At 41.9% G+C, this 24,822-nt stretch overlaps 1 protein-coding gene across 1 annotated transcript; it reads right to left on the bottom strand.

Moving 5' to 3' along the window:
- Nucleotides 1-18,128: 18,128 nt before the first annotated feature.
- On the bottom strand, nt 18,129-19,797 carry NKX2-8 (NK2 homeobox 8). The gene is made up of 2 exons (XM_065404375.1): nt 19,635-19,797; nt 18,129-18,667 (listed from the first exon to the last, which is right to left on the bottom strand). Exons 1-2 carry the CDS (start codon nt 19,795-19,797, stop codon nt 18,129-18,131), a joined length of 702 nt encoding a protein of 233 aa, XP_065260447.1.
- Nucleotides 19,798-24,822: the final 5,025 nt, after the last annotated feature.

Below are 24,822 nucleotides of genomic sequence, written 5' to 3'. Positions count from 1 at the left end.
TTTGCAATTACTCTCTGTATTTGATTCCTTTAACCAATTGTAACTTTCACCTTTCTTTTTATAAATAAACCTTTAGATTTTAGATACTAAAAGATTGGCATCAGCATGATTTTTTGGGTAAGATCTAAGATATTGACCTGGGTGTGTGGCTGGTCCTTTGGGATCAGAAGAACCTTTTATTTGAAGAGTGGTTTTAAAGAACCACTCATCTCTAGTGTTTTCAGTGGTAATACAAGGATTGGAATGTCTACAGAAACTGCTTTTATGACTTCTTGTTAGCCAGTGTGGTGAAACAGAAGTTTACTTTTGTTGCTGGTTTGGTATATCCTATGGGGGATTAGCCACCAATCTTGGGGTGTATCTGCCCTATTTCTCAGCAGTTTGTCCTGAATTTGACATTCTCAGTTGTTGCCCAAGAAGACACTGTTACAACAACCTATTGAATACATAATAGAAATTGAATACAATAACAGAAAATTTGGAAATGGCAGAAGTGCTAAATGCCTTTTTTGTTTCAGTTTTCACCAAAAAGGTTAGTAGCGATTTGACGTATAACATAGTGAATGACAGTGAAAATGAGGTAGGATCAGAGGCTAAAATAGGGAAAGAACAAGTTAAAAATGACTTAGACAAGTCAGATGTCTTCAAGTCACCAGGGCCTGATGAAATACATCCTAGAATACTCAGTCTGAGGTCAGCTGGCTGAGGAGATATCTGAGCCATTAGCAATTATCTTTGAAAAGTCATGGAAAACCGGAAAGATTCCAGAGGACTGGAAATTGGCACTACATTTGCCCATCTATAAAAAGGTAAATAAGGACAATCCGGGGAATTACAGACCAGTCAGCTTAACTTCAGTACCTGGAAAGATAATGGAGCAAATCATTAAGCAATCAATTTGTGAACACCTAGAAGATAATATAAGTACCAGTCAGCATGGATTTGTCAAGAACAAATTGTGTCAAACCAACCTAATAGCTTTTTTTGACATGGTAATGAGCCTTGTGGATAGGGGGCAAGCGGTAGATGTGGTACATCTTGACTTTAGGAAGGCTTTTGATACTGTCTCACATGACCTCATAAACAAACTAGGGAAATACAGCTTAAATGGAGCTCCTATAAGGTGAGTGCATAAATGGTTGGAAAACCATTCCCAGAGAGTAGTTATCAGTGGTTCACAGTCAAGCTGGAAGGGCATACTGAGTGGGGTCCTGCAGGGATACGTTCAGGGTCTGGTTCTATTCCAATATCTTCATCAATTATAAGTGTACTCGCTATGCCATTCTCTAAATAAAGTTTGCAGACGATACCAAGCTGGGAGGGGCTGCAAGTGCTTTGGAAGATAGGATTAAAATTCAAAAGGATCTGGACAAACTGGAGAAATGATCTGAAGTAAATAGGATGAAATTCAATAAGAACAAATGCAAAGTACTCCACTTAAGAAGGAACAATCAATTGCATATGTACAAAATGGGAAATGACTGCCTAGAAAGCAGTACTGCAGAAAGGGATCTGGGGGTTCATAGTGGAGCACAAGCTAAATATGAGTCAACAGTGTAGCACTGTTGCACCAAAAAAAAAAAAAAGTGAACATTTATTAGCAGGAGTGTTGTAAGGAAGACACAAGAAGTAATTCTTCTGCTTTACTCCATGCTGATTAGCTTTAACTGGAATATTGTGTCCAGTTCTGGGCGCCACATTTCAGGAAGGATGTGGACAAATTTTGGAAAGTCCAGAGAGGAGCAACATCAATGATTAAAGGTCTAGAAAACATGACCTATGAGGGAATATAGAAAAAACTGGGTTTGTTTAGTCTGGAGAAGAGAAGACTGAGAGGGGACACAATAACAGTTTTCAAGTACACAGGGCCGGCTCCAGGCACCAGCCCAGCAAGCAGGTACTTGGGGTGGCCAATGGAGAGTGGTGGCATGTCCGGCTCTTCAGTGGCAATTCGGCAGTGGGTCCCTCAGTCCCTCTCGGAGCGAAGGACCAGCCACCGAATTGCCGCTGAAGACTGAAGCGGCGACGGAAGTGCCGCAGATCGCGATCGCGGCTTTTTTTTTTTTCTTTTTTCTTTTTGCTGCCTGGGGCAGCAAAAACCCTGGAGCCGGCCCTGCAAGTACATAAAAGGTTGCTTAAAAAAAGAAGGGAGAAAAATTGTTCTCCGTAACTTCTGAGGATAGGACACGAAGCAATGTATTTAAATTGCTGCAAGGGAGTTTGTGGGATCTCCATTAGAGTTTCTTAAGAGCAAGTTAGACAAACACCTGTCAGGGATGGTCTAGATAATACTTAGTCCTGCCATGAGTGCAGGGGACTGGACTAGATGACCTCCTGAGGTCCCTTCCAGTTCTACAATTCTATGATTCTAAAATGCAATTCACAACTCAGAGCTATTGTTTCAGGCAATCTGCAGAGGCGGGCAGATAACCAATCCTGTGACATACTCTTTTCACATTTTCAAGTGTTTTTTTTTATATATATATATTTATAAACAATGAAGTCTAGAAACTCAACTTTGAAAAAAAGAAAAAAAAGAAAAAAGCTGTGATGCTATGGTGTCATTGTCTTACTCTGGCGCTGCATGTACTCAGCCATTGTCCAAGCCATAATTAGTCATTTTAAAACTGCAGTGCAGTAATTCACCTCACTCAGGGTCACTGAGTTACAAAATACTAAGTGCCTGTGTTGGTGGAAGCAGTGTCTGGTGAGGGCAGAAGTTAAGTAACATGCCCAAAATACTTGCAGCGTCCCTACAATGGCTAATTCGAGGTGTGGGTTTGCATATTTCACAAATGTAGAAGAAAAGGAAGGGACTGTATAGTCAATCAGTGGATCAATATATTTCACTAATGAGGTGAAGGCTACCATGCTGGCACCAATTGCTGATGCCCTGTGCTTGTGTTCTTTGTTTTGTTTTTTAAACCCTCTCTAAACTAGCCAGTTTGAGAAACTATAAACTAAGAGATTATCTGAGATCTTTCCTGACATGTACTGTTCTAGTTTATGCCCCAGAGTCACCGGTAATGGATGTTTCTCTTCTGATTCTGCATATTGTACTCGACCACTCCAGATGTGTGTCTGAGATCATAATTTATCATAAGCCTGAACAGTCCAAAAGCAAAACAGTCTGGTTTCCCAATACCTAGTCCTATAAAAGGTATCATTTACAGCTGATCAGGATGACAAATGTGTGGTTATAAGAAATAAACCATCTTATTTGTGTCGGGAAGGTAAGCAGATTTGACTTGGTACACACAAAAAGAGAAGATCTGCATGAGAAGGGACTATTTTTTGGTAGTCGTTTTTCTGTTCTTATCTACACTTTGTGTTAACTCCCTCTGTCAGATCCTCTTTCAAGTCAAAGTGTTTCTTTTTATCCCAATTTGTTTAAATAACTTCTCTCTCAGACTTGCTTAGTGTGCACCTTCAAAATAGACATAGAGCAGGGCAGATAAACAGGTTACGCATAATTGTTTTCAAAAGTTTATTTCTAGTCTTGTCTGTGTTTGAATGTTAGACAGATTCCATATTTTTCCCCCTTGTAACAACTATCCAAACAAGGCATGGGCCAGAGCTGTATAAATGAGGAGGAGGGAAAGGAGATGCACTGCCTGAAAGGCAGGAGTTGGATATATTGGGCCCCATCCTCAGCAAGGATATACTAACATTAATGGAGCTACACTGAGCTGAGGATCTGACCCATTATGCCTATGAAGGCCAGAAGCAGAGCTAATAACTCCACAGGCTTTTGGGGGGAACCTGTCACCAACAGTCTTTTCTACATCTGTATAATGGGCATACTATATGCTCTCTCCAGCCCAGCCCTCTAGTTGCTTTCTGGTGCTCAGAATTCCTGTCTCTGGGAGGTGAACACAAGTGGTCCTCTTTGTATTTAGGAAGCACTGGGTGCCAAATTATGTGTGCCTCCTCCATGGAAACTGTGGTGAGGGAAAAGCTCCCTGCTTCATTTCCCATCCCCATAGGGCACCCACACCTGGGCAGCTAATCTTTGGCCTGTGGAATAAAGAGCATTTTCAGCACCCCACAAATCAAAAGGTTGGCAAAGCTGTCCTCACTTAGGCCAGTCTCTGTGTCTCTACTGAGCTAACACACTTTGGCTCTCTTAACTGAACTCTGCCTTAGAACAGATAAAGGAAAGTCCTCGTTGATGGGACAATACTTTCCCTCCTGCACTGCTGAGCAAACATTCTTCAGGCAAGCCATTTACCATAATCCGTTCTCAAATGCATGTATTATATAAACGCTGGCTATGGAATCCATAGCTCCCTTTGATCTGCATTCTCAATAATTGTGCTTACCAGATGCAGTGTTTCCTTTGGAACTTCAAAAAGTTTCCTGAGCCCTTTGATTATGACTTTATGGGCCAACATTGTAAAGTGTTCTCAAGCAGCCTCTAACTTTGCGCCCACGAGGTGTGGTTTTATTTTTTAATATAGTGTATTAACGATATACAGAAATAAAGCACAAAATGGAGCATGTAAATAGACTGGTTTGCAGCTTCCAAGTCAACTGGAAAAGAAACAAACCAGAGTATAAAATAAGATTCAATTAAGAATTTCCAGAAGGTGTTCCTCTACTTATAACAGTAAATAATATAAGTTAGCATTGCAACAAACTTTTAATTTACATAGTCTTTTTTTTGTTTTTAAATACACCTCTACCCCGATATAACGCGACCCGATATAACATGAATTCGGATGTAAAGCAGTGCTCCGGGGGGGCCGGGGCTGCGCACTCCGGCAGATCAAAGCAAGTTCGATATAACGCGGTTTCACCTATAACGCGGTAAGATTTTTTGGCTCCCGAGGACAGCGTTATATCGGGGTAGAGGTAATAAAGGGCTGGATTCTGCCTGGCTCATAGTGGGAGGTCATAGTGGAAGGGAATAAGGAGCATTCCCCATCCTTGTATGACCTACATAAGGGCAGGGTGAATTCTAGTCCCTCCACCCAAGGGAGTTCAGGACTGTGCCTTCCCTACTCCCCTGGGAGAACAGGACATACCAATAGGTGATGGAGGAGTAGTTGGAGTCTTCCCTCCACATCCCTCACGTTCAGGCCAGCAAAGCTGGCCGACTGTGTGCCTGCCTGGGGAAGTATGCTGCACCCCAGGAAGGAGTGGAGTAGTGTGCATACTCCCTTACATACTGCTTCTTAACAGCACATGGCTTGTGGTTGTACAAGCTAGTCCAAAATTATGACTAATGTCCATTCATGTCTAGGTATGTGTCTGCTGAAGCTGGAGGTGTAATTTCCAGCTCGGGGAGACATACCTGCACTATCTCTGAGCTAGCATGCTAAAAATAGTAGCATAGCTGCGGTGTCATGAGCAGCTGGATGGGCTAGCCACTCTACTACATCCCCTATGAAACCCGAGGCACAGAGTGAGTGGCTAGCCTGTCCCACTGCTCATGCTGCCCAGCTACACTGCTCCATCACAGCAAGTGTGGGGATGTCTGCTTGAGCTGGGAATCACACCTCCATCTCCAGTGCAGATGTACCCTCTGCCTCTAGTGACTCTAATGTTTTTTCTATTAAATTTCTAAGTAACTTTTTTCCCTCTGGACTAACTTTACACTTAAATCGTATGTGTGCAAAATCTGTGTGGGCGCGCAAGCACTGCTTTGTGCACAGTAGCTAGGTAGTCATACCTCTGCCTGGCATGTTTACATGCCCACTGGAATTCACAGGTAGGGTTTTGAACACACAAGGAACAAATTTTGCAGGCAGCTTAGGCCCTCCCTTTGAAACTGTAGTGTTGCCAACTCTCATGATTTTATCATTCTCACAATATTTAGGTTGTTGTTTTTTTTCCCCCTTAGAGCTCCAGCTCCTGGAAACATGTAATCACATGAAACTCTCAGCTTTCATTTAAAAAAAAAAAAAGTTTCTATCCCTTGTGGTCATGGAGAAAAGTGGCCTGAGTGTACCCTAATGGCTCAAGAGGCAAAGAAAAAGAACCTCAGTTTAAAAAAAAAAAAAAAATGCCATGATTTTTAAACCAATCCCCTGACTTTTGAGGCTTGATTCATGTGGTGTTTTGGGAGTGTTGGATTTTTTTAACACTTGGGTTTGGTGATACTGAAAATGAGGCACTGACCTTGTAAGACCATGAGCATATTAATATAACCAGGTGTCTTCCCCAAATATACATTTACAGGAATATCACGTGTTTCATGTAATCACCATCCTTAAAGTTCCTGACTAAAAAAACAGTTTCACTTACAACATGTGACCGACTGTTTGACTTGAGGTATCAAGGGCTGTTATCGTTAAAAACCTCTTCTGTCACAGATTGTCTTCCACAAATCCCCATGGTGAAATGGATTTTTATGAATCCATCACTTCATTGATAGTTTTGTGGGGGAAATGGGAATGCATATCAGAGGTGAGAAAGATTCTTGGTGGCACCATGTCCCAGAAGAGAGACAGATGGCAGAGCAATATTTCAGGCCCTTGCAGCACAGAGTGACCCAGCAGTATTTAGTCAATTTCTCTCTTATAGTGTCAAGATTCTGCTGTTAACTAGTTTAGTTTTTATTGTGTCTGGAACTATTGACACTTTCACATACAATGCTTTTCAACTTTCTGCCATTTCATCTGCTCACTCTATGGCAGGCTTCATCAGAAAGGGCTAATGAAGCAAATAATATTTTAGCTGCTTAAAACAAACCTGTCAAAACGTACCCTTTGAGAAGAGAACATTCCAAATACTTGCATGTGTCTTTCATATTGGAAGTTTATAAATTCACTCTGACCTTTAATACCCTATTTCCTGTGGAATCCCTTATGTGTGGCACAAAAACCTTGAAGAAAATTATACTGCTACTACCTTCTCCTCCTCCTCCAAATCCCTCCTTAAATTTCACTTTCTGTGATGCCTAAACAACACTGCCAGTTGATAACTGACAGGCAAGGGCCAGTTTGTATGAAAATGTGCTGATATTCCCACCCCCCCCCATACACACCTCCACTCTCCCATCGGTATGCTTCAACCACTGATTGGTTCTTGTTACTAATCTAGTTCCTCAGGGCAAGAGCTGTTTCTTTACTTCATTCGTACAGCATTTAGCACAAGCGGACCCCATGGCCTGACTGAGTCCTGTAGGCCAGGGGTCCCAAACTGTATGCAAAACATCTCTATGGGGTATTTGGGAGAAACTGTGTAATGATGGATTTTATTTATTATTTTATGTATTGTATTTTCATAATAGACTACTCAGATGAAGCTTTAAAACTCTGTGGGAATTTTATATAAAATACTGAAGTTAATTTACTTCAAGATGTACCAACGAGAACAGAGATGCACAGAGATGCAGACGTACAGAGCCCTCACCTCCAATCACCGTACAGTATGGATTCAGTTGCCCAGCAACTGTCTAGTCTAACTGAGCTCACAACTTAGTCAGGATCTTTTTTCAGTTATATATGTCCCACTGTAACAATAGCTGTATGTACTAGTGCAATATGGACAGATGGCTAAAGACAGGCAGTGTTAAGAAGAACACACAAAGTATCAGTGATGAGAAGGGTAGGCGTATGCAGGCAGCTGGTAGATCTGGAAGGGGGTATGCAATAAGAAAAGTTTGGGAACCTCTGCTCTAGGTGCTACTATATTATACATAGAACTGGTGGAAAATTTTCCAACTGAACTCTCTTCCATCAAACAATGCTGATTTGACAGACTTGACACATTCCATGGGAGCTTATTGATTCAATCTAAGCTTTTGATGGAAACAAGGCAGGCTGGCTGGCAACCCAGCTTGCCTGATATCTAGCTGGCTGTGCAGTGGGGGTGAAGGGGGCACCAAAACAGATTGTTTTGTTTCACCAGAACTTCCACAATGTTGACATTTAATTCCGGTGTGGAATTAAATAAAATAAGGACAACTCAGAATTTCCTGGAAAACAGAAATTCCCTTTTCTGGCCAGCTCTAATTATAAATAACAAATCATTTAAAACATCAATTTAAAAAAATGGTATCAAAGAAACTGCACTTTTCATCTCTGAGATTCGCACAGCATCTAAAGCATCAAGACTGAATCAACGTGTAGCTTAACTCCCAAGATCTCTCCCCTGCTGTTGTTATCACTGACAAGGAAGGCAGTGTTGTAAGTGCAGTGCATGATGGACAATTTACTGTGTCTTGCACTCTAGCTGCAGGTGCATGATTTCTCTGAAGAAATGATGACTGGATCAAACACATTCTGGCAGACGCTCTCAAAATCAGAACCCCTTTCACTCAGTAAATGACCATAAAAAGGCTTTGAAGACTACAATAAAAAGTTATTTAATTCATGTTCAAAACAGAAGCACCTGCCAAGCCAATGTACTATTTTTACATGATTGGCTTGTACAGTGACAATAGTGAAAAATGCAAAGTGTTGCTGCTATGAGAAGCTATTGGTCTAATGCTATAGCAAGCATAGTTGGGGTGTGTGTGTGGGGGGGGGGGGAATGTGAAGGCAGAGAGAGCTAGAACCGCAGATACACTTCCTCAGCCTCCTGATCGTTCAGTTATTTCTACCAGCTGCTGTAAGATCCTTTATAGGGCTGAATCCAGATATGTGCTTAGCACCCACAATTCCCAACAAAGTCAGTGGGCCACATCTTTATCCTGTTTTATGAGGGAATAAGAGGCACTTTCTAAGGGAGAAATCTACATTAGCAGGGCTGATCTGGCTGCCCCAGAAAAGGGGGTAAAGCTGCTCAGTGCAGCTCTGCTGTTGGATCTCCACAACTGCTGGAGGGGTAATACAAATCACCTACACATCCCTCTTTCTCCATGAATGTTGACTCCCTGTCTCACCTGTGGAGATACAGTAATCCCCATGGAGAAGCCTGTGGGGGGGAAGCCTAGCCAGAGACACCCTCTCAAAAAAAAGTTAACTGGTGGCTTGAAGGATGGAGAGAACTCTGAAGCGCCCCCTTTTCATGTGGGCTGCCTTGGAAGGGGAGTTTCCTTTTGCTCTCAAAGGCCTCACCCTATTTCCACAAGGCAGCCTTGTTTCTACTTCAGATGAGTCATCTGGCTCTGTAGACTGAGTCTGCTCAATTCCCCCTTATTCTACTTGCACACATGCGTATGTTGGAGGAGACACCATTTCCCCTACTCTCCAGATCCTCCACTGCCATATATGACAATAGGGACTGGTGATAGTCATTGACAACTCCTCTGGGGAGAGGATGAGGATAAGTAGCTGCAGAGCAGCTCAGTGGCCCCTGATGATCGGTGGCTCCACTCTCCCAGTGCTAAAGGGTTACAATTTAGCCAAATAGGTGTTGAGTGCTCAGCAATTCTCATGAATAAGCAATTAAGCTGTGGCTTGTAGTTTCTGGGCCTGATGCTGAGCTGCTTTCAGCCTTTACTCAGTGCAGCCCAGAAGGAGTGGATGGAAGACCAACATAGTTTTAAATCACCTTTGTGGTTCTCTGATTCAGGGGCCAGATAGTGACCAGTTTGAATCCCAGCATAAATTAGAGCAGCCTTGGGGCTGTCATAATTTGAAGTGGATGATAATACGGACCATTCTGATACCCGGAGATCATGAGAGTGTATGAAGGGCCAGAAGGGACCATTGTGATCATCTAGTTAACTTCCTGCATAACACAAGCCATAGGACTTTCCTGAATTAATTCCCACTTCAAGTCCAACAACAGTGATTGAACTAGGGAATGTCTCTTAGCAAAACATCCAATCTTGATTTTAAAATGTCCAGTGATGGAGCATCCACCACAACCCTTGATAAATGGTTAATTACCCTCAGTGTTTTAGAAATTGCACTGTACTTCTAGTCTGAATTTGTCTGATTTCAATTTCCAGCCACTGGATTTGGTTATAGCATTCTCTGCTAGGCTGAAGAGCCCTCTAGTATCAAATTTATGTTCCCTTTTGTAGGTATTTAGAGGGTGTTTTGTCAGTCTATAACCTTCTCTTTGACAAGCTAAGCAGATTGAGCTCCTCAAGTCTTTCCCCAGAAGGGATGTTTTCCAATCCCTTAATCATTCTCGTGGCTCTTCTCTGAACCCTCTACAATTTCTCAACATTCTTCTTGAAATGTGGATACCACAACTGAGTCAGCATTCCAGTAATGCTGGAAGTATATACAAACCTAGATGAGCTATTAAATTACCAAATGGGAACCATTTCACTATCATCACTGAATTTTAATGCCAAAACTTTAAAAAAAAAATCAAGCTGTTAGATTACTTTGAAACAGGAAAAAAGTAAATTAATTTCTTCAATAGCAAATGCTAAAATAATTGTAAACATACAATTATTATAAGAGCTATTTGTGGAAGTGGTCCTGCAGATTATTCAATGGTGACATGAATTCCTCCTGATTGTCACATCAGACAATATCAAAGACATTAGCGTGTTAAATCTGTTGGATTAAAGATATAGTAAGGTATAAGATCCTGATTCAAATGAAGGGGAAGAATGAAATAACTTCAATTATCTACCTATAACAGAAGAAAAACAGACAAACACCCCATGAAAATGTTTGCAGTGGAATAAGAGGGAGGAGAAATTGTTACATAAAAGATATATTAAACAGTAAAGTTAACAAAAATGCCCTGAGATTGCTATCCTTTCTGTCTCTTAACTTTTCTGCCAATGTTACTATTACAATTATACGTAGTGTTGTGCCAAAGGCAATGGGTATGTAGGGACATTAGAAAACACAACATCAACATGATCTATGAGAAACTGCTGGGAAACAGAAAAAACAAGAAAGAGCTGGCAATTTCTGCCAAAATAGCAGCAGCAGCAGATGTGTTTTTGGAAGAGTAGCAATAGACCACCTATCATAGAAGGATATTGTGTCCTGCAGACAGCAGAAGTGTTCAGTTGGCAGCTCTACATGAATGCATGCAAACAAACACAAGAGAAAAATCAACACCTTCCAGAAGGGCATATTGTTAGCTGTGGGCATCTTTCCAAACCAAGTTGCAACCTGTTTGGGAAATTTCACTTCTGCTGGGAATGTTTGGAAAGGTATGAGCATGTGATGTAGCTATGATGATATTTCATACATATAGAAAACTGGCAATAGTAAAAGGGAATAAAAAATCCATGCAAGTCTCTACAGAAAGATACAGTAGATATGTCTCATAACAATGCAATCAAAATGTTTTGATTACAATTTTTAGACAGAGACAAGAAAAGTGATTGGGATATTTGGTCACTACCATAAAGTAAAAAAATAAATACCGTAATGGTAGATTCCTTTTCTTCAAATGTTCTTTTAGTCTAAGAAAGATACTATTCAATTTGCTACATACAGTATATTGTGTACCAAAATTAACGTCCAATATAGCAAAATTAAATAATGTAATTGCATACATTAATATAGTTTACAGAAAGGGAAGAAATTCATCTTTAATACATATTCAAGTCATGGACAGATTATTTTCTGTATTAAAAAAACGTACATTGCATATATTTGTCATATCTTTTTCCAATCATTACTAGGACTGGCATCATAAAAGTAGATACTACACATCTATAAGAAGGAAGAGCACAATAATTCTGCAGGTATTCTACAGGTCCAGTCTATTGGCTTTCTAGGATATTACAATCAATGTTTCTCCTAAATTAGAACTATAGTGGATCCTAAGCATCCACTCCATCCCTTTGTACCCACGTCATCTTAGTATACAGGTTACCTGCAACAGAAGAAAAACTAAGTGAGAAGAAAAGAACAGTAGTCACATATGGACTAACATCTAACATCTAGTGCCATGGAATATTTTTGGGATCCTATTCCATGGCTGTTGTAAAGGCCAAAAAAGATTTCTTATCCTCCACTATATTGTTGAAGTCCCAGTCAGTGGAAATGTTCTGAGTAGTGGACGTTTTGATTAATCTGGGTCTCCTGCAGTCAAAGGCAGAGTCAATATTTTCTCACTGTGAGGAACTCCAGAGATAAGGATATCCCATGGACTTCCTGCTTCCAGCCCCTCCTACATTAGTGAGAATGACACTATTTTACTTACCTAATGCTTCCTTTCCTCTCTTTACTTTTGTTCTGTTTTCTTCTAATAATTTACTCATTTGTACAGTTGTTTGTCCATAGATAAGATCAATCAGTTTCTGGATAACTCATCTAACTCCAGTGAGAAGAGACCTTTCTGGTGAAATAGAAAACCCAGTGGGTTTTTTTCTAAATGGATTTTGCCTAGTTTTGCTCATGAAGATTGTCTGTTTCAAATGTTCTGAGAGATGGAGTCATTCTCCATGTTGCTAGTAAAAGAAAACAGAGGTGTGGGGACTCTTGTTGGATCAGATTGTTACTGTCTCTTCATGGGAGGACCAGGTTCTGGCTTCACTCAGATGAGTGCTTTCCCAACTCTTGCTCAAGATACTATCTCTTGATACTGACAGTTTTGCCAGTTACTGTCCTGTATATAATCTTCTGCTGTTTGAAAAAAAGGTTAAGAAGGCTGTGGGAAAGTAATATTGATGTAATCTATCTACAGTCCTCTGATTTTTCTTGTCCCCTGTCAATCTAGGCATAGGTATGGATATGGCAAGAAGGTACACTGCTCCCATAGGTCAATGATCTCTGCCTAGTGATGGACAAAGGCTAGCTGTCCCTGGTGAACTGTCAGCAGCTTATAATGCCATTGATCAGAAATGTTGTTCATCCACTCTCCTCTAGTACACTACTACTACTACTACTACAGTTTCATGTTTTTGAGTGGGCCCCATTCCATCCTTTGTGGGAGATTGCTCAGCTGATATCTTTGCTCTCAGATGAAGTTCAAAATGTGAGTAAAGGCACTAGGTGATTAAGTGAAGCTGTTTGACCCTACATGGCATCAATGATTCCAATGGCACTTGGTTATACCTCTGACCTTCATCTGATCTAGATTATGTTGTCTTTGCTTTACCATTGTCTGATCAAGACAGAAGCTTGGAAGAAAGCATTCTAACTGAAGCTCAATACATTTAAGATGGAAATGGAAGTAACGCTGGTGAGTGAGGAGAAACATCTAGAAGAGAAGGAAAACAGAATATCTAGCCTCTAGGTTAAGGGATATGTCAGAGTACTGTTAAATAAGGCTCACAGTCTGGAATTGATGGGATCCTCAGTTGTTCCTGGATTTTCAAGTAGCAGCAGTAGCTAGGAATGCTTTTTCCAATTTGAGTCTGGTTAAGAGTTTTTACCCTACCTCTGGGATGTGGCTCTCACCACTGCTATCCCAGTTTCATCACCTCCAAACTGGATTAGAGGAATGGGATTCCTCTGTAGACCACACAGAAATTTAAGCTGTTGCAAAATAACTTAACTTGGAGTATTTAAGACTTGGATTCCTCTATAGACTACAATAGTTACCAGTTTGTTTCTGCATGCAATACAAAGCACTGCTGTTTCCCTGAGCACCATTTTAACAATTGTGATCAGCTGGGATATTCTCCCTAACAGGTTGCAGCTCTAGGGAGCAGGAGGCAGGGAAGTTAGTGGAGAGCCCTCAGCTCTGGAATTTGCTTCATTCATAACAAAGTCTGAGTTTGTTAACCGAGACATATTGCAAGACAGACTTATTCACTGGAGCTTTCCCCGAGTAAGTGATAAAGGTAGTGAGTTTCCTTTGTGGGTTGAGGAATTCTGTTTTTGAGGTGACCATTGTCATTTTTTATCTTTTGTGGTGTTTTAAATGTACTGTGAATGCAGCCAGAGATTATTAATAGCCACACATATAAACAGACAAATGCATTATGCTATAATAAACCATACCAATAAATATGCACAAAATAATATATGTGCACATTTAAAACTATTATACATTCTCTGAAGGTTAATTCTAGTGAGTTGTTGTAATACCTCTGGTGCTAGTCCAGAGTCAGTAACTTTTGCTAGTGATTTCAATGGGAGCAGGATCAGGCCCTTAGATAGCTAAATAAGAATAAATATCCAAGAAGGATTTTTGAAGTTTTTAGCAATACCAATTACGGATTCAGTATCACCATTTAAAGCCTGATTCTGCCACCTTTACTAATTTGTTTCAGTGGAACTCCAGATATGTGTGAGAGATTAATCGATCTCTGGGGGCCAGATTTTTAAAAGAATTTAGCCATTAAAAGATGCAGATAGGCAACTAGTTTTTCTCTGCGTGCAGAGGTGGAATTTTATTTTTACTTGTCAGCAGATGACAACTTTGATGCAGAATAAGACTGAAAGCATCATCAACGTTCCTATTAGAAAACCCTGGAAGGCAGAGAGAGATTCAAATCAAATACCTCTCTCCATCTAATTACAGCTATCCACATATATAAAAGATGGGTTAACCATTGGTTAAGTTAGCAATTAACACAATATAGAATTTTCCTTACAGTGACTACGAAATTTCTGATTTTAGAATTTTTTCTAAGGAGGAAACTCCTTTCTTGTCCGTCTCCAACCTTATCCTATTATCAAGTTGATGGCTCCCTGGGTGGCTTTTTTTATATATTATTCCTCTTTATTACATTTCAGATGCCTATTTTTTGTAATTTATTCCTGCTTTTAATTAGATGCAGCAATTAAATGCTGTTTTATTACACTACATTTTGCCGTTAAAGTTTTCACTGTGCAACCATCACCATCATTCACTTCCACAAATCATGCAACCTTATGCCATCCCCCTTAATAATCTGTGAATTATGCCTTCCCTACAAATCTGAGACTTTTATAGGTGCTGTGCAACGTTCAAAACTGTGTCTTGTTATATGCAACCAGTGCCTATTTAAGACAATACTTTAATTAAATGACTCCACTGCAGTCTGTGACACAAAGGGAGATAGATAAATAAAGCAGCCCTTCCACTTTGCCAAAGGAATTTGGTCCTAAAATAACCAAGGTAGGCTTTCTAATGAATAGTGATAATATAAAGGTCAGCAAACTTATCGGAGCTTTTTTAATGCATGTGTGATGTCCACCTTAGAAGAACATTGAACTTGGAACTAAGTAAAGGGAAGGCTCTAGGTGTGAAGCGAATGGGTTCGGGGATCGATTATTTCAATGGTGCCCTCTCTGGGTTTTTTCATTTCAAATAACTAAATAGTTCCATTTTCCCATCAGATCGTGCTAGAGAATTGTGTCTCTGAGAGATAAAATGTAAAACACCATGTGCAGTTTCAAACATACCTTTGACAAAGTCTATTGCTTGAAGCCTCTGCTCCTCTCCCCTCCCCCCAGCAATCATTTATTATAAAGGGGTTTTATGATACAAATTTGATAATCTCCCATACACATTGGCACTGTTCTAATTGGAGTTGTAAGCCCATAAAATTCGAGCCCTTTGTTTTCATGAAGGCCACAAGGTTTTAAAAGATACCATTGTCCCGCCTAAAACCCATAAAATTGTCACTAGGGACTGATTAAACAGTCCTGAATCGAAACAGTGCGGATTTTGTCTAGGTCCTTTTCAAGCATAACAATGCTCTTTTCAACTCCCAAGACAAAAGGAGGTTTAAGGAGCCATTCTCTGGGAGATTCTTCTAAAATAACCCCATCCATATGGAAGACAAGGTGGCCAGCAGCTGAGACAAAAAAAAAGGGGGTGGGGGGGAGAAGGGAGGGAAGAGAGGGGGGAAACAGGTGACGAGACAGGGCCATCCTACGTGCTCCATCCAGGACACACGAGCCCTCTTCTGCACTGCACTCTGCACCTCACTACGACACACGTCCTGAAATCACCACCCGCACCCAGTTCCTCCCTCCGGGCTGGGCCCAGAGCGGTGTCTATGGGCTTTTCTTGGTGCATCTTTTGAGGGGCTTGGAGATGATCAAACCGCTGATCTGATTATTGAAAGGGGGCGTTCGCTGCCCAATTCACCAGGAAAGTGGCAGGAGAGAATGGGACGGGCGCGGCTTGGAAATCAGAAAATAAATCTCCTGAGAGGCTAATTTCTTCATCCAAAGCCTGCTATGGCTAGAAAACGAGTCTGGGACCTGATCCCACTCAGTCGAAGTCAGTGGTGTAGCCCCCATTGATTTAAACTGGAGTTGAATGAGGGCCCTATAGGGTACATCACCGGACGCTCCTTAGGTTAGACAAAGCAGACACACAGGATCAAAATTAATCCCACGCTGAGCGAAACCCGCACATTTTCTAGGAACGCATTGCTTTGCGGAGAATTAACCGCGATACAGCGGTTAATGCAGCTAACTGCACTCACAGAGCGAGCAAATGGGTATTTGGGAGGGCTGCAGACTCAGAGCGAAATCAACAGCAGGTGGTTCAGTTCTGCAGCTATTTTAAGGCGCATCTAGCATTTTTAAATCAATCAAATGATTTTTGGTTGGTTGGTTTGTTATTTCAATGGGTATTTAGCCTAAAGACCGCGGGATCCTGCCCTTGTCTACTAAGGCTCGTGGAAAAACTATGAACGAGTGAAATAATACTGGTAAATCCCTCCATAGCCCATTGCTCGAGTAGTATTAAGTGAGCAGCCTCACTGGTGTAAATGATGACGTATCCTTTATATAGGATTTAATACAGTTTAAAATCATTGTAAGCGAAATCCACGTAGGAGAAAACGGGCCAATTGTTTTAAAAAGATAGCTAAGGGGTGTGTGTGTGTGGAGGGGGAGTTGTTTCCACAAACCCATCCTTCTCTGCTTGGACAAAGTAAATTGCACTTTAATTTCCCCTTAGCTTGTCAGTGCCGATTCTTTTAAAATTAAGCTTGACCCTGTTACAACTGTCCATCGGCAGAGCAATGAGGAGAGGTTTTAGGGGTGAAGGTTTAGTGCAGACATGGCCACGCATTTTAACTTCTCTCGCGGCTCTGATGTGAAGCTCCTCTCTCCGGCAGCATTTACTCTGCAGCTACCCTCATCGAACTTGTGTAGATGATGTGTATCTTGCTCCGTCAAATATGTCTCTATTTTCTATGCAAGATGTACGGGGCCCTTCTGGGCTATTTACTCAGACAAAGCTCCTGATGAAGCGAAAAGGGAGTTTTGTCTGAATCAGGACAACAGGACTGGGCTAATATTTCAGGAATCTTTCCCAAGATTTTGGGTAGGGCAACTGCTTGCATTTGAAATGAATAAATCCAATGGCATAATGCCATTTGTATGTTACAATAAGATGTATTCGTTTGTCCTTAAACATTTTCAAGTCTGTGGTTAGCAAAGGAAAGCGCACTTATTTTTGATAATCCTTTCATACTAAAAATATTACAAATATACCGTGAGCTGTAAGTATAATTCTGAAGATTTGCTTGAAATCCTGAGACGCTATAGCCTGGATCCTGTTTTGGAAAAAAAATGATAGAAATTGGTGAAAATATGTCTGTGCAAATGAGACTGAATTGCAATAGATATCATACTCTGTAGCTGGAAACAGAGATAGGTAAAACCTAATCGGGAAATAACAAGCATTTAGTACATTAAAGAAACATGAGACCTCATTAGACTCCAAAAATCATAGCCCCAAGTGAATGTACAATAGACTAATTTAAAAGGGATTTTTTTGGGGGGGGGCAGGTATAATAACGTCATCAGGTTTAAAGTTAGGTGTTTGTAGCAAACTTTGTGTTTTACTGGAGCGTGAGGGTCAAGTACAATGACAAACATGTAATTTATTTAGCACATTTAAGAGAATCTTACTCTTCATCACACAACGGATAAGCTAAAGGTGAGATCCAATGTTCAAAAAGACACTTGTCCTGGCGGATTTTATTTGCCAAAAAAATCGGTTTATTAGTCACTGGAAGAATAATCTATTTTAAAATAAACTATTTTAGGTACAAACCACTATTTTGTGTATTTATTTTACAAATAGCCTTTCGAATGGAAACAGGAGTCGCATAGGATTTAAAAATATAATTGTTTTCTCATCCATCCTCTAAAACGGATGCCCCCAAAGGAAAACAAAACACATCCCTGACTAGCCATGCTCACAATGTGCTTGAATAAAACAAAACAGCCCTAGGTTGCATCCCAAATACCAGTCTACACTGTGGATTCGCCTCCCTTGTGGATCCACCTGCAGTTTCATCCCAGATTCTTGATGTAGGAGCTTGGGGCAACGAATTCGCTTGATTCTTGATTTTGTTTGTTTGTTTGTTTTTTGTTCTCAGTTCAGCTCAGGAAGGTTAGGCAGCATCACCAATTCCAGGAGACTATTGCAGGGTGTGCTAAGCGCTGGTAGGCAGGGAAGAGGCTCAGGGCAGCGGCGGAGCTGGGCTGGAAGGCTTGGTATCCTTGGATTGTGAAAGCAGTTTGTGTGTGGCAGCCCAGCTTGTCCTGCGCCGCTGCCGCTGCCGCTCCCGGGCTGGTGGTACAGCTCTGGCACGGTTTGCCATCCCTGACCAGCACTGGCACCACGACTCTCCGGAGCAGAGGGGGCTGGCTGAGTTCGGTGCTGCAGGACCCCTCCGTTTTAGCCCTTTTCATTTTGTACCTGTGGTTCTGGAACCAGATCTTTACTTGCGTGGGGGTCAGGCTGAGCAAATGGGCCAACTGCTCCCGTTCCGGGGCCGAGAGGTACCTCTGCTGCCGGAACCGCCTCTCCAGCTCCAGGGTCTGTGCCTTGGAGAAGAGCACTCGCCTCTTTTTCTTTTTCTCGGCTTCCGGGCCGTGGGGCGGGTGCGATCTTTGGGTGGAATCGGGTAAACTCGTTTCTGGACCGCTCTCATCCGAAGCTGGGGACAGCAATAACAGTGGCACGGTTAGAGGGAGAGCAAGGAGCCGCCGCCACCAGGCTCGGGTACCGATAGCCCCACAAATAAGATGGGGAAGGGATGCTGGTGTGAGCAAGGTGCTCCTGGGTCATTCTGATTGGAACAGTGAAAGCCACCGTTGTTTAAAAGCCCGAAAGAATTCTAATAGAGACCAGGAGATTCGATCTAAAATCCCGATTTGGGAACAAATTAAACCTAAAAGACAGGCTTGCCTAGTGTATCCACATATAGCAGCTGTATTGTGTGCAAGATCGAATCTCTGTGGATGTACAATATGTAAACCCTGCAGAGGTTACTATAATGTGTATATCGGTATGCCGTAAGGTTATTATAACAGCGACCCTGTTTCTTTCAATAATTTTTGTTCCTGTATCTCTCTTCGTCTGCAGCTCCGTTACTTTAATATGAAGCATGGGTCTGGGGGATACGTTATTTTTTGTGTAACGTCTATGCACGTATCATAATCTATAAAAGTTACAGCTTAATAATAAATACACGCATACTTGTGTATATGCCTATTTCTACCCACACTTGGATTCTATTAGGCTACCCGCCGTTTATATGTTGTACGTGGGTATAGATTGAATCTCAGAGCACGTGTATTAGATTTGGAACCTCCCCACTATATATAGAATTGCAACAAGAAAAGAGAAGGACAATTCTGATAAACTTTAAAGCTTATAGTGTGTATATAGGTGAGCATTTACATACATATATAGGTGCACCTATACGCATATCTATCTTTAGATCTAATTCTCTATATCTACCTATATGCCCTTAAGCGTGTTGTCAGTATTTTCCTGCTGTTTTATTGCTGCAATTCAATCAGTGTTCTCCAAGAAATCCAGTCTGGCTCCTGCGGAGTGTTGAATTGGCCCCGGTAAAAAGGTATTTTACGCTTGCGAGGTCCTGTTTCTTTCATACTCACACAGATAATGGTTTCTGTCTCTTTCGATCCATTCCCCGTACGGCGAGCTGGCGTACTTCCCCGACGGGTGGCGATCCGAGTCCGGCTTGCTGTTGTTAGCATCCTGCTCCGGTAAATCCAAAATGCTCCTCACCGTAAAACTGATCCTGCCAGCTGTGGCCATTGTAGGGTCGGCCGCCTTTGCCACAAACTCTCCCCGAGCTACAAAGTAACTGCGCCAAGCTACTCGGGAACCTGCGGACTCAAGGGGATGCTCGCTCCATCCCAGCCGAAGCCCAAATATTAGTGTCGTTTACAGAGGTGCCCTGTTTATATAAACAGTCCTCCCCACTGCAAACACTGCCCGCTTTCAAACCGTCCCTGTCTAGGGGATGCTAAGTACCTGAATTAGTCAAGTGCTAAAGCTCTAATGGGAGTAGGTGTAACCCCGCCGAGAGAATAACCCGTTACCTCCCAAAGACAGCAGGAAACGGGCTTCATCATTACATATTCTGTCTGATTAGCCCAAAGTGGGGACAGATAATGGTAATTGTTAGCAGTGAATAACATCTTGGGTGGTATGTGGTGACCAACAACCGCCCCCCTCCATACACCACCAAAACCACCACCGTCCCTGCTAGCGCAGGAACATCCACAGAGCTTGGCCAGCCCCCCGCCCGCCCGCCCCAGGCAGGAATTTATTCATTATTGGTTTTATTCCTGGCCTTCATTTGGCTCGTTCACCGCAGCACATGGAGCTAGCCCCCATGCCTCTGGCAGGTTTGCTAAGCCACCGGGGCTGTTTCACACCTCGAGCCGTTTGTTTCCACTAGAAAAATGGGTCCGCTCTAGGAAACACCTTCACTCCCGTCAGGATGTCTGCTCCTGCCTTTCCAGGGGCTCGTGTAAACTTGGGGAGGGGGGGGGGGCGCAAAACCTTGCCCGAGAAATGGCCATTTCAGACAACGAGGAGCTATTTTTAGCATCATGTGACATTGCAGCGCTCCACGGTCGGATCTCTCACGCCAGGCATGGCAGTGACCGAAACCCGCGCCGCCTGGAAAGCGAGAGACGCGAGCAGGCGCAGGGTGGGGTTGGTTTGTTGCGGATGGACGCAATTTAAAAGGGACGGGGCCAAGGTAAATCGCAGGAGCAAACTCTCGCTCTGAAGCAGGTCTGTTCTGAACCACGCGGCCGGGCGAGGCACTAACACGCGGCGGTTTCATCTGACAGATCGACTTTCTGGTGTGTGTGAAACTCGTGGTACGTTAGGAATTTTCTTTGGCCGCCACCCTGCAACGCTGAAGTCATCGGGGGTGTTTTCAATCGACTTCAATGTATCGGCCTTGAAAAGGCTTCAGTGTAGGAGGCAAATGTAGCCTTGTCACATATACATTCAATGTTCAATGTAGCCTTGTCACATATACATTCCCTTAGCAGGTATCAATCAAGCCAGCGGGCATTGTCTAACTTTGTGCAAACTGGTATTTTGATAGAGACTTTAGGTTCAAAAGAGAGGCCCAGTCAGTTTTTCATACGTTAAATAGCAATATGACAGGCCTGAGCCTGTAGTCTGAACTGCATGATCGAGCCATAAATAATCGATGCTCACCAGTCTGGGGTCAAGCCCCTTCCCCCGCTTCTGGTTTAAATCGGTGGGATTATTCCCCGTATTTCCATGCATCAAACCAAGCGATGGTGGCTCGCACCCCAGCCAGAGCAATCCCACGTGGCTGTGAGTCACAAACCGCTCTCCCTGCCTAGGGCGAGTTTATCTCCAAGCGATCCCCACCCGTTGGAGCTGGTGTCGCACCAGGGAGGGGGAGAAACGTACAAGTCTGGCTCCTGGTAAATAGAGGGCAACAGGGGCCCTTTATGAAAGGCGACACTTCCTTTCCCAAGCAGCGCTCCTTTCATTTGGACCGCGTCAAAAGTACAAACAAAGCAGCAAGATCGGTTAAAAAGTGAGTTCCAGATTATGCCTGTGAAACATACATGGTCATATTTACATACTAGCTTAATATCTGGCTTGTAATGTTTCAAATGTGCCTGTATACACACCAAACAAATGCTCCACTACCCATGATATTAACCCCCCACCCCACTGCTCCGGGTATCGCTTCTGGAACCAGTTACACTAGATAGGGAAAATGTAAATAGAGCGATAATGGCAAGGGAACGAGACAGATTTATATCTGACAGATTTGTGGGCTAGATGAACAGGGCCCAAAGCTCCCTTTGGCCAACTTCCTGCATATTTCTTGGAGACTGGACAGGCTCCATATAAAAGATTCCCAGGCCATGATTATTGGAGCCACCTATCAAGCGTGCCTGGTGACAGTAGTTATCTTCCCTGTTCCAAGATCAGCCTCCCAAACGTCCTGGGTGGTCGGACCGAGGGGAACACAAATACATGCCAACTGCTAGCCTGTGAACAAAGGGGAAATGTAGCCCTATGTCCTGGACCTGTTGGAAGCATTTGTTCCAGTCAAGATTTTGCATTTGTTCAGATCTGGAATAATAGGTGATTGACGCCTCCTCACAATGTTCTTTAACTCTCCGGGATAAATCGGAGCTTGTTTCTTGTTGTCATGGTTTTCAATAGGGTTCAATGGGATTTGAACCACTATCGACTCTGCTTTACGTCTACTGCAGCCTAGTCCATACAAATTTATTAGTTATGTCTTTTTAAATGAGATTAAATTGAAATGCCTTGCTTTCCCTTCATGGAACAGCTCATTCCTAGATAGGGGGCCCTGTATCTCCTAATCATTTAATCCCAGCAGAGATCCATAAACTGCACTCGACAAGGTATGTATAGTAAAATGTGTATTGTATTGCGGCGCTCCCGAGCTATGACTGATAACAGCTTACTGGTCGTTTGTAATGGATTCAGATCCCGCTGCAAACAAAGCAATGAGATTATACTAAAAGCATATTTAATATGTCGGGCCCTGGGGCCATACAGAGGCAACCAGTAGTGCTAGTACCAATGAAGCGAGGCAATATGTTGAACTGGAGTTGTAAAGGCCCCCCCAAATAAAAGACACCGAAAAGTATTTATTAATATCTCGCCCCCGAATGCAAATATATTCTTACTGCGCTGGGGGTTTTTGGAGTTCACAGAGGCACACATTTGTACTGTAGTCAAGGTGGCTCTTAAATGAAGTTTGCCAAGCACCCTCTAAAGAAAGTGTAAAAAACTTTGTAAGGGAAAAAAGTCAGGATGAGAGAAAGAAAGTCTCTACTTCAGTGACCTCTCTTAGCCTTTTAATCTATTTAACATCCTAAGCCCACACTGATGTGTAGAAATAAGTAAATGGTACTCTTCAAGCCTTAAGAGCTCTTCAGCATCAAATATTTGCTCTTACTCTTAGAGTTTTCTCAAATAGCACAAGAAACGGTCTCCTTATAACAGCTGAACTGTCTAAATATACCTACCTTTTGTTATCTCTTCGGAATATTTGGTTTCAAAGGAAAATGTAATAACCCCAAGTGTATTATGGCTTGTTTTGATTGGGATCTACTTGGATACATTTTAAATTCTGCGTCTCTCTCCCTTAGTTTTAATGTCTCCTATCTCAGATTTCCACCTTCAGCTAGAATACTTTTTTATGAGCATTTAAACCACCGAGATATATATCCATTTATAAGTTCTTAATGTCTTCAGGTGTCGGTTCCCTTAAACAACGCTGCTAATCAGTGGTCATTTGGCAAATGGCGAGATCAAATTCTTTGATAAAGAGGTATTGTATCGAATAGTCACTTTCAGAATCAGGTGGGACGTTTTTCAAGAAGAGACGCAGGTTGAACAGTGCGTAATACGCTTAATAACTCAATTATTGCGTATAAAGCACAAGTGACTTTGTTTATAGTTGCTATTATCTGTAAGGTTACACTGCCAATTCCCAGGTCTCTGTAACTGCAACTTGCATAACGCATATATACAATTTGTATGCCCCGTATATACAGAAAATACTATATAATCGTATCACATTATAATACGAACATAGGATTTATATTTCTCTAGGTACGTACACACACACTGTATATATAGACAGTATCATGCCTATGTGTGTTTACACGCTCTGTGTACGTGTACATAAAAACACATATATTCTTTGCAGAATCGATGTCTAATTCATTTCATGGTGTCCAGGTAAAGAGCCAGATCCTGCTCTCATTAAAATCAATGGCTAAATTTACATGGACTCCAATAGGAGTAGCATCAGTCCCAAAATTTAGGTTATAGTTTGAATGAATTCCTCAACTCCTCTCTCAGGCTTCATGAAAAAGCTATTCGCATTTTGAGTTGTCTGAGCAGTCATTTCACTAAAAAACATGCAATCCACTTGGTATCATCGTAAATTTTCGTGCACATAATTCAATTAAAATAATGTTTCCTGAGGCGATGTTTATTTGTATTGTTTATTCTTATTTCCATTGTTCACTTATTCCAAGAATATGGTTTTCCTGTGGGTCTAAGAAGCGCCTTTACTTAAGTATCGAGCTCTTTTTAAGTAATTACTGCTTGATGCAGTTTGAGAAGATTTAGGAACATCCACAGAAAATTCCATTACGAATGTGTCCCAACTAAATGAAAGTTGTGCATCCTATTACAGCTGTTGGAATCTATATTAAATTGAAGGGAATTTCCTCTAGGCGTGTGCATTCTGGATTTTAAAATGTTTGCGGGTAAACCAGTGTCTTACAACTGTGTTATACTCTTCCCTACATACTGTATTGGAAAAGAGGTAACATTATATATTCCTGCTAGTGAATTCGATCAAGAGCTGACAATTTGTTCGAACCCATTTTTACTCAGGCTTCAAATGAAATAGCTTACGAAAAATCTATCAGAAAATAAAAATAAAAATATGCAGTTTTGGAAGGCGAACCATAATGATTTTTCCAAAAAACGAAGCCATGCTGGCGAAGGGAAACGCCCTTTGTACTGTAAAGCTTTTGCTGTGAGAGCTCAGAGGAGTCTTTGCCGCATTCAGTCAATCCCCATTGACTCCCCTAGGCGTTTTGGTGTGCAGAATCAGGTGCCGCCTCAACTGCTAAAAAAAGAGAGAGACAACGTGCTATTTATATACTCTCTCACACACACTTTTCTTCTCTGTTCTAGTGGCAAGTAAGTAGCACTGGGCGTGACCACGCACCTAACTTGCAATCTTCCAAGGCCATGTTAAAAATTATTCATACC

This window comes from Emys orbicularis, chromosome 4 (genome assembly GCF_028017835.1).
Source record: "Emys orbicularis isolate rEmyOrb1 chromosome 4, rEmyOrb1.hap1, whole genome shotgun sequence".
Classification (NCBI taxonomy): Eukaryota; Metazoa; Chordata; order Testudines; family Emydidae; genus Emys; species Emys orbicularis.
This window is presented reverse-complemented; position numbering and strand designations above follow the sequence as displayed.

What these genes read in the sequence shown, in the direction of transcription:
- NKX2-8 (XM_065404375.1), bottom strand. Translation starts at nt 19,797, where the DNA reads ATGGCCACAGCTGGCAGGATCAGTTTTACGGTGAGGAGCATTTTGGAT. An exon ending in AGACAGAAACCATTATCTGT is followed by an intron (nt 18,668 to 19,634) that starts GTGAGTATGAAA and finishes TGCTGTCCCCAG; the next exon opens with CTTCGGATGAGAGCGGTCCA.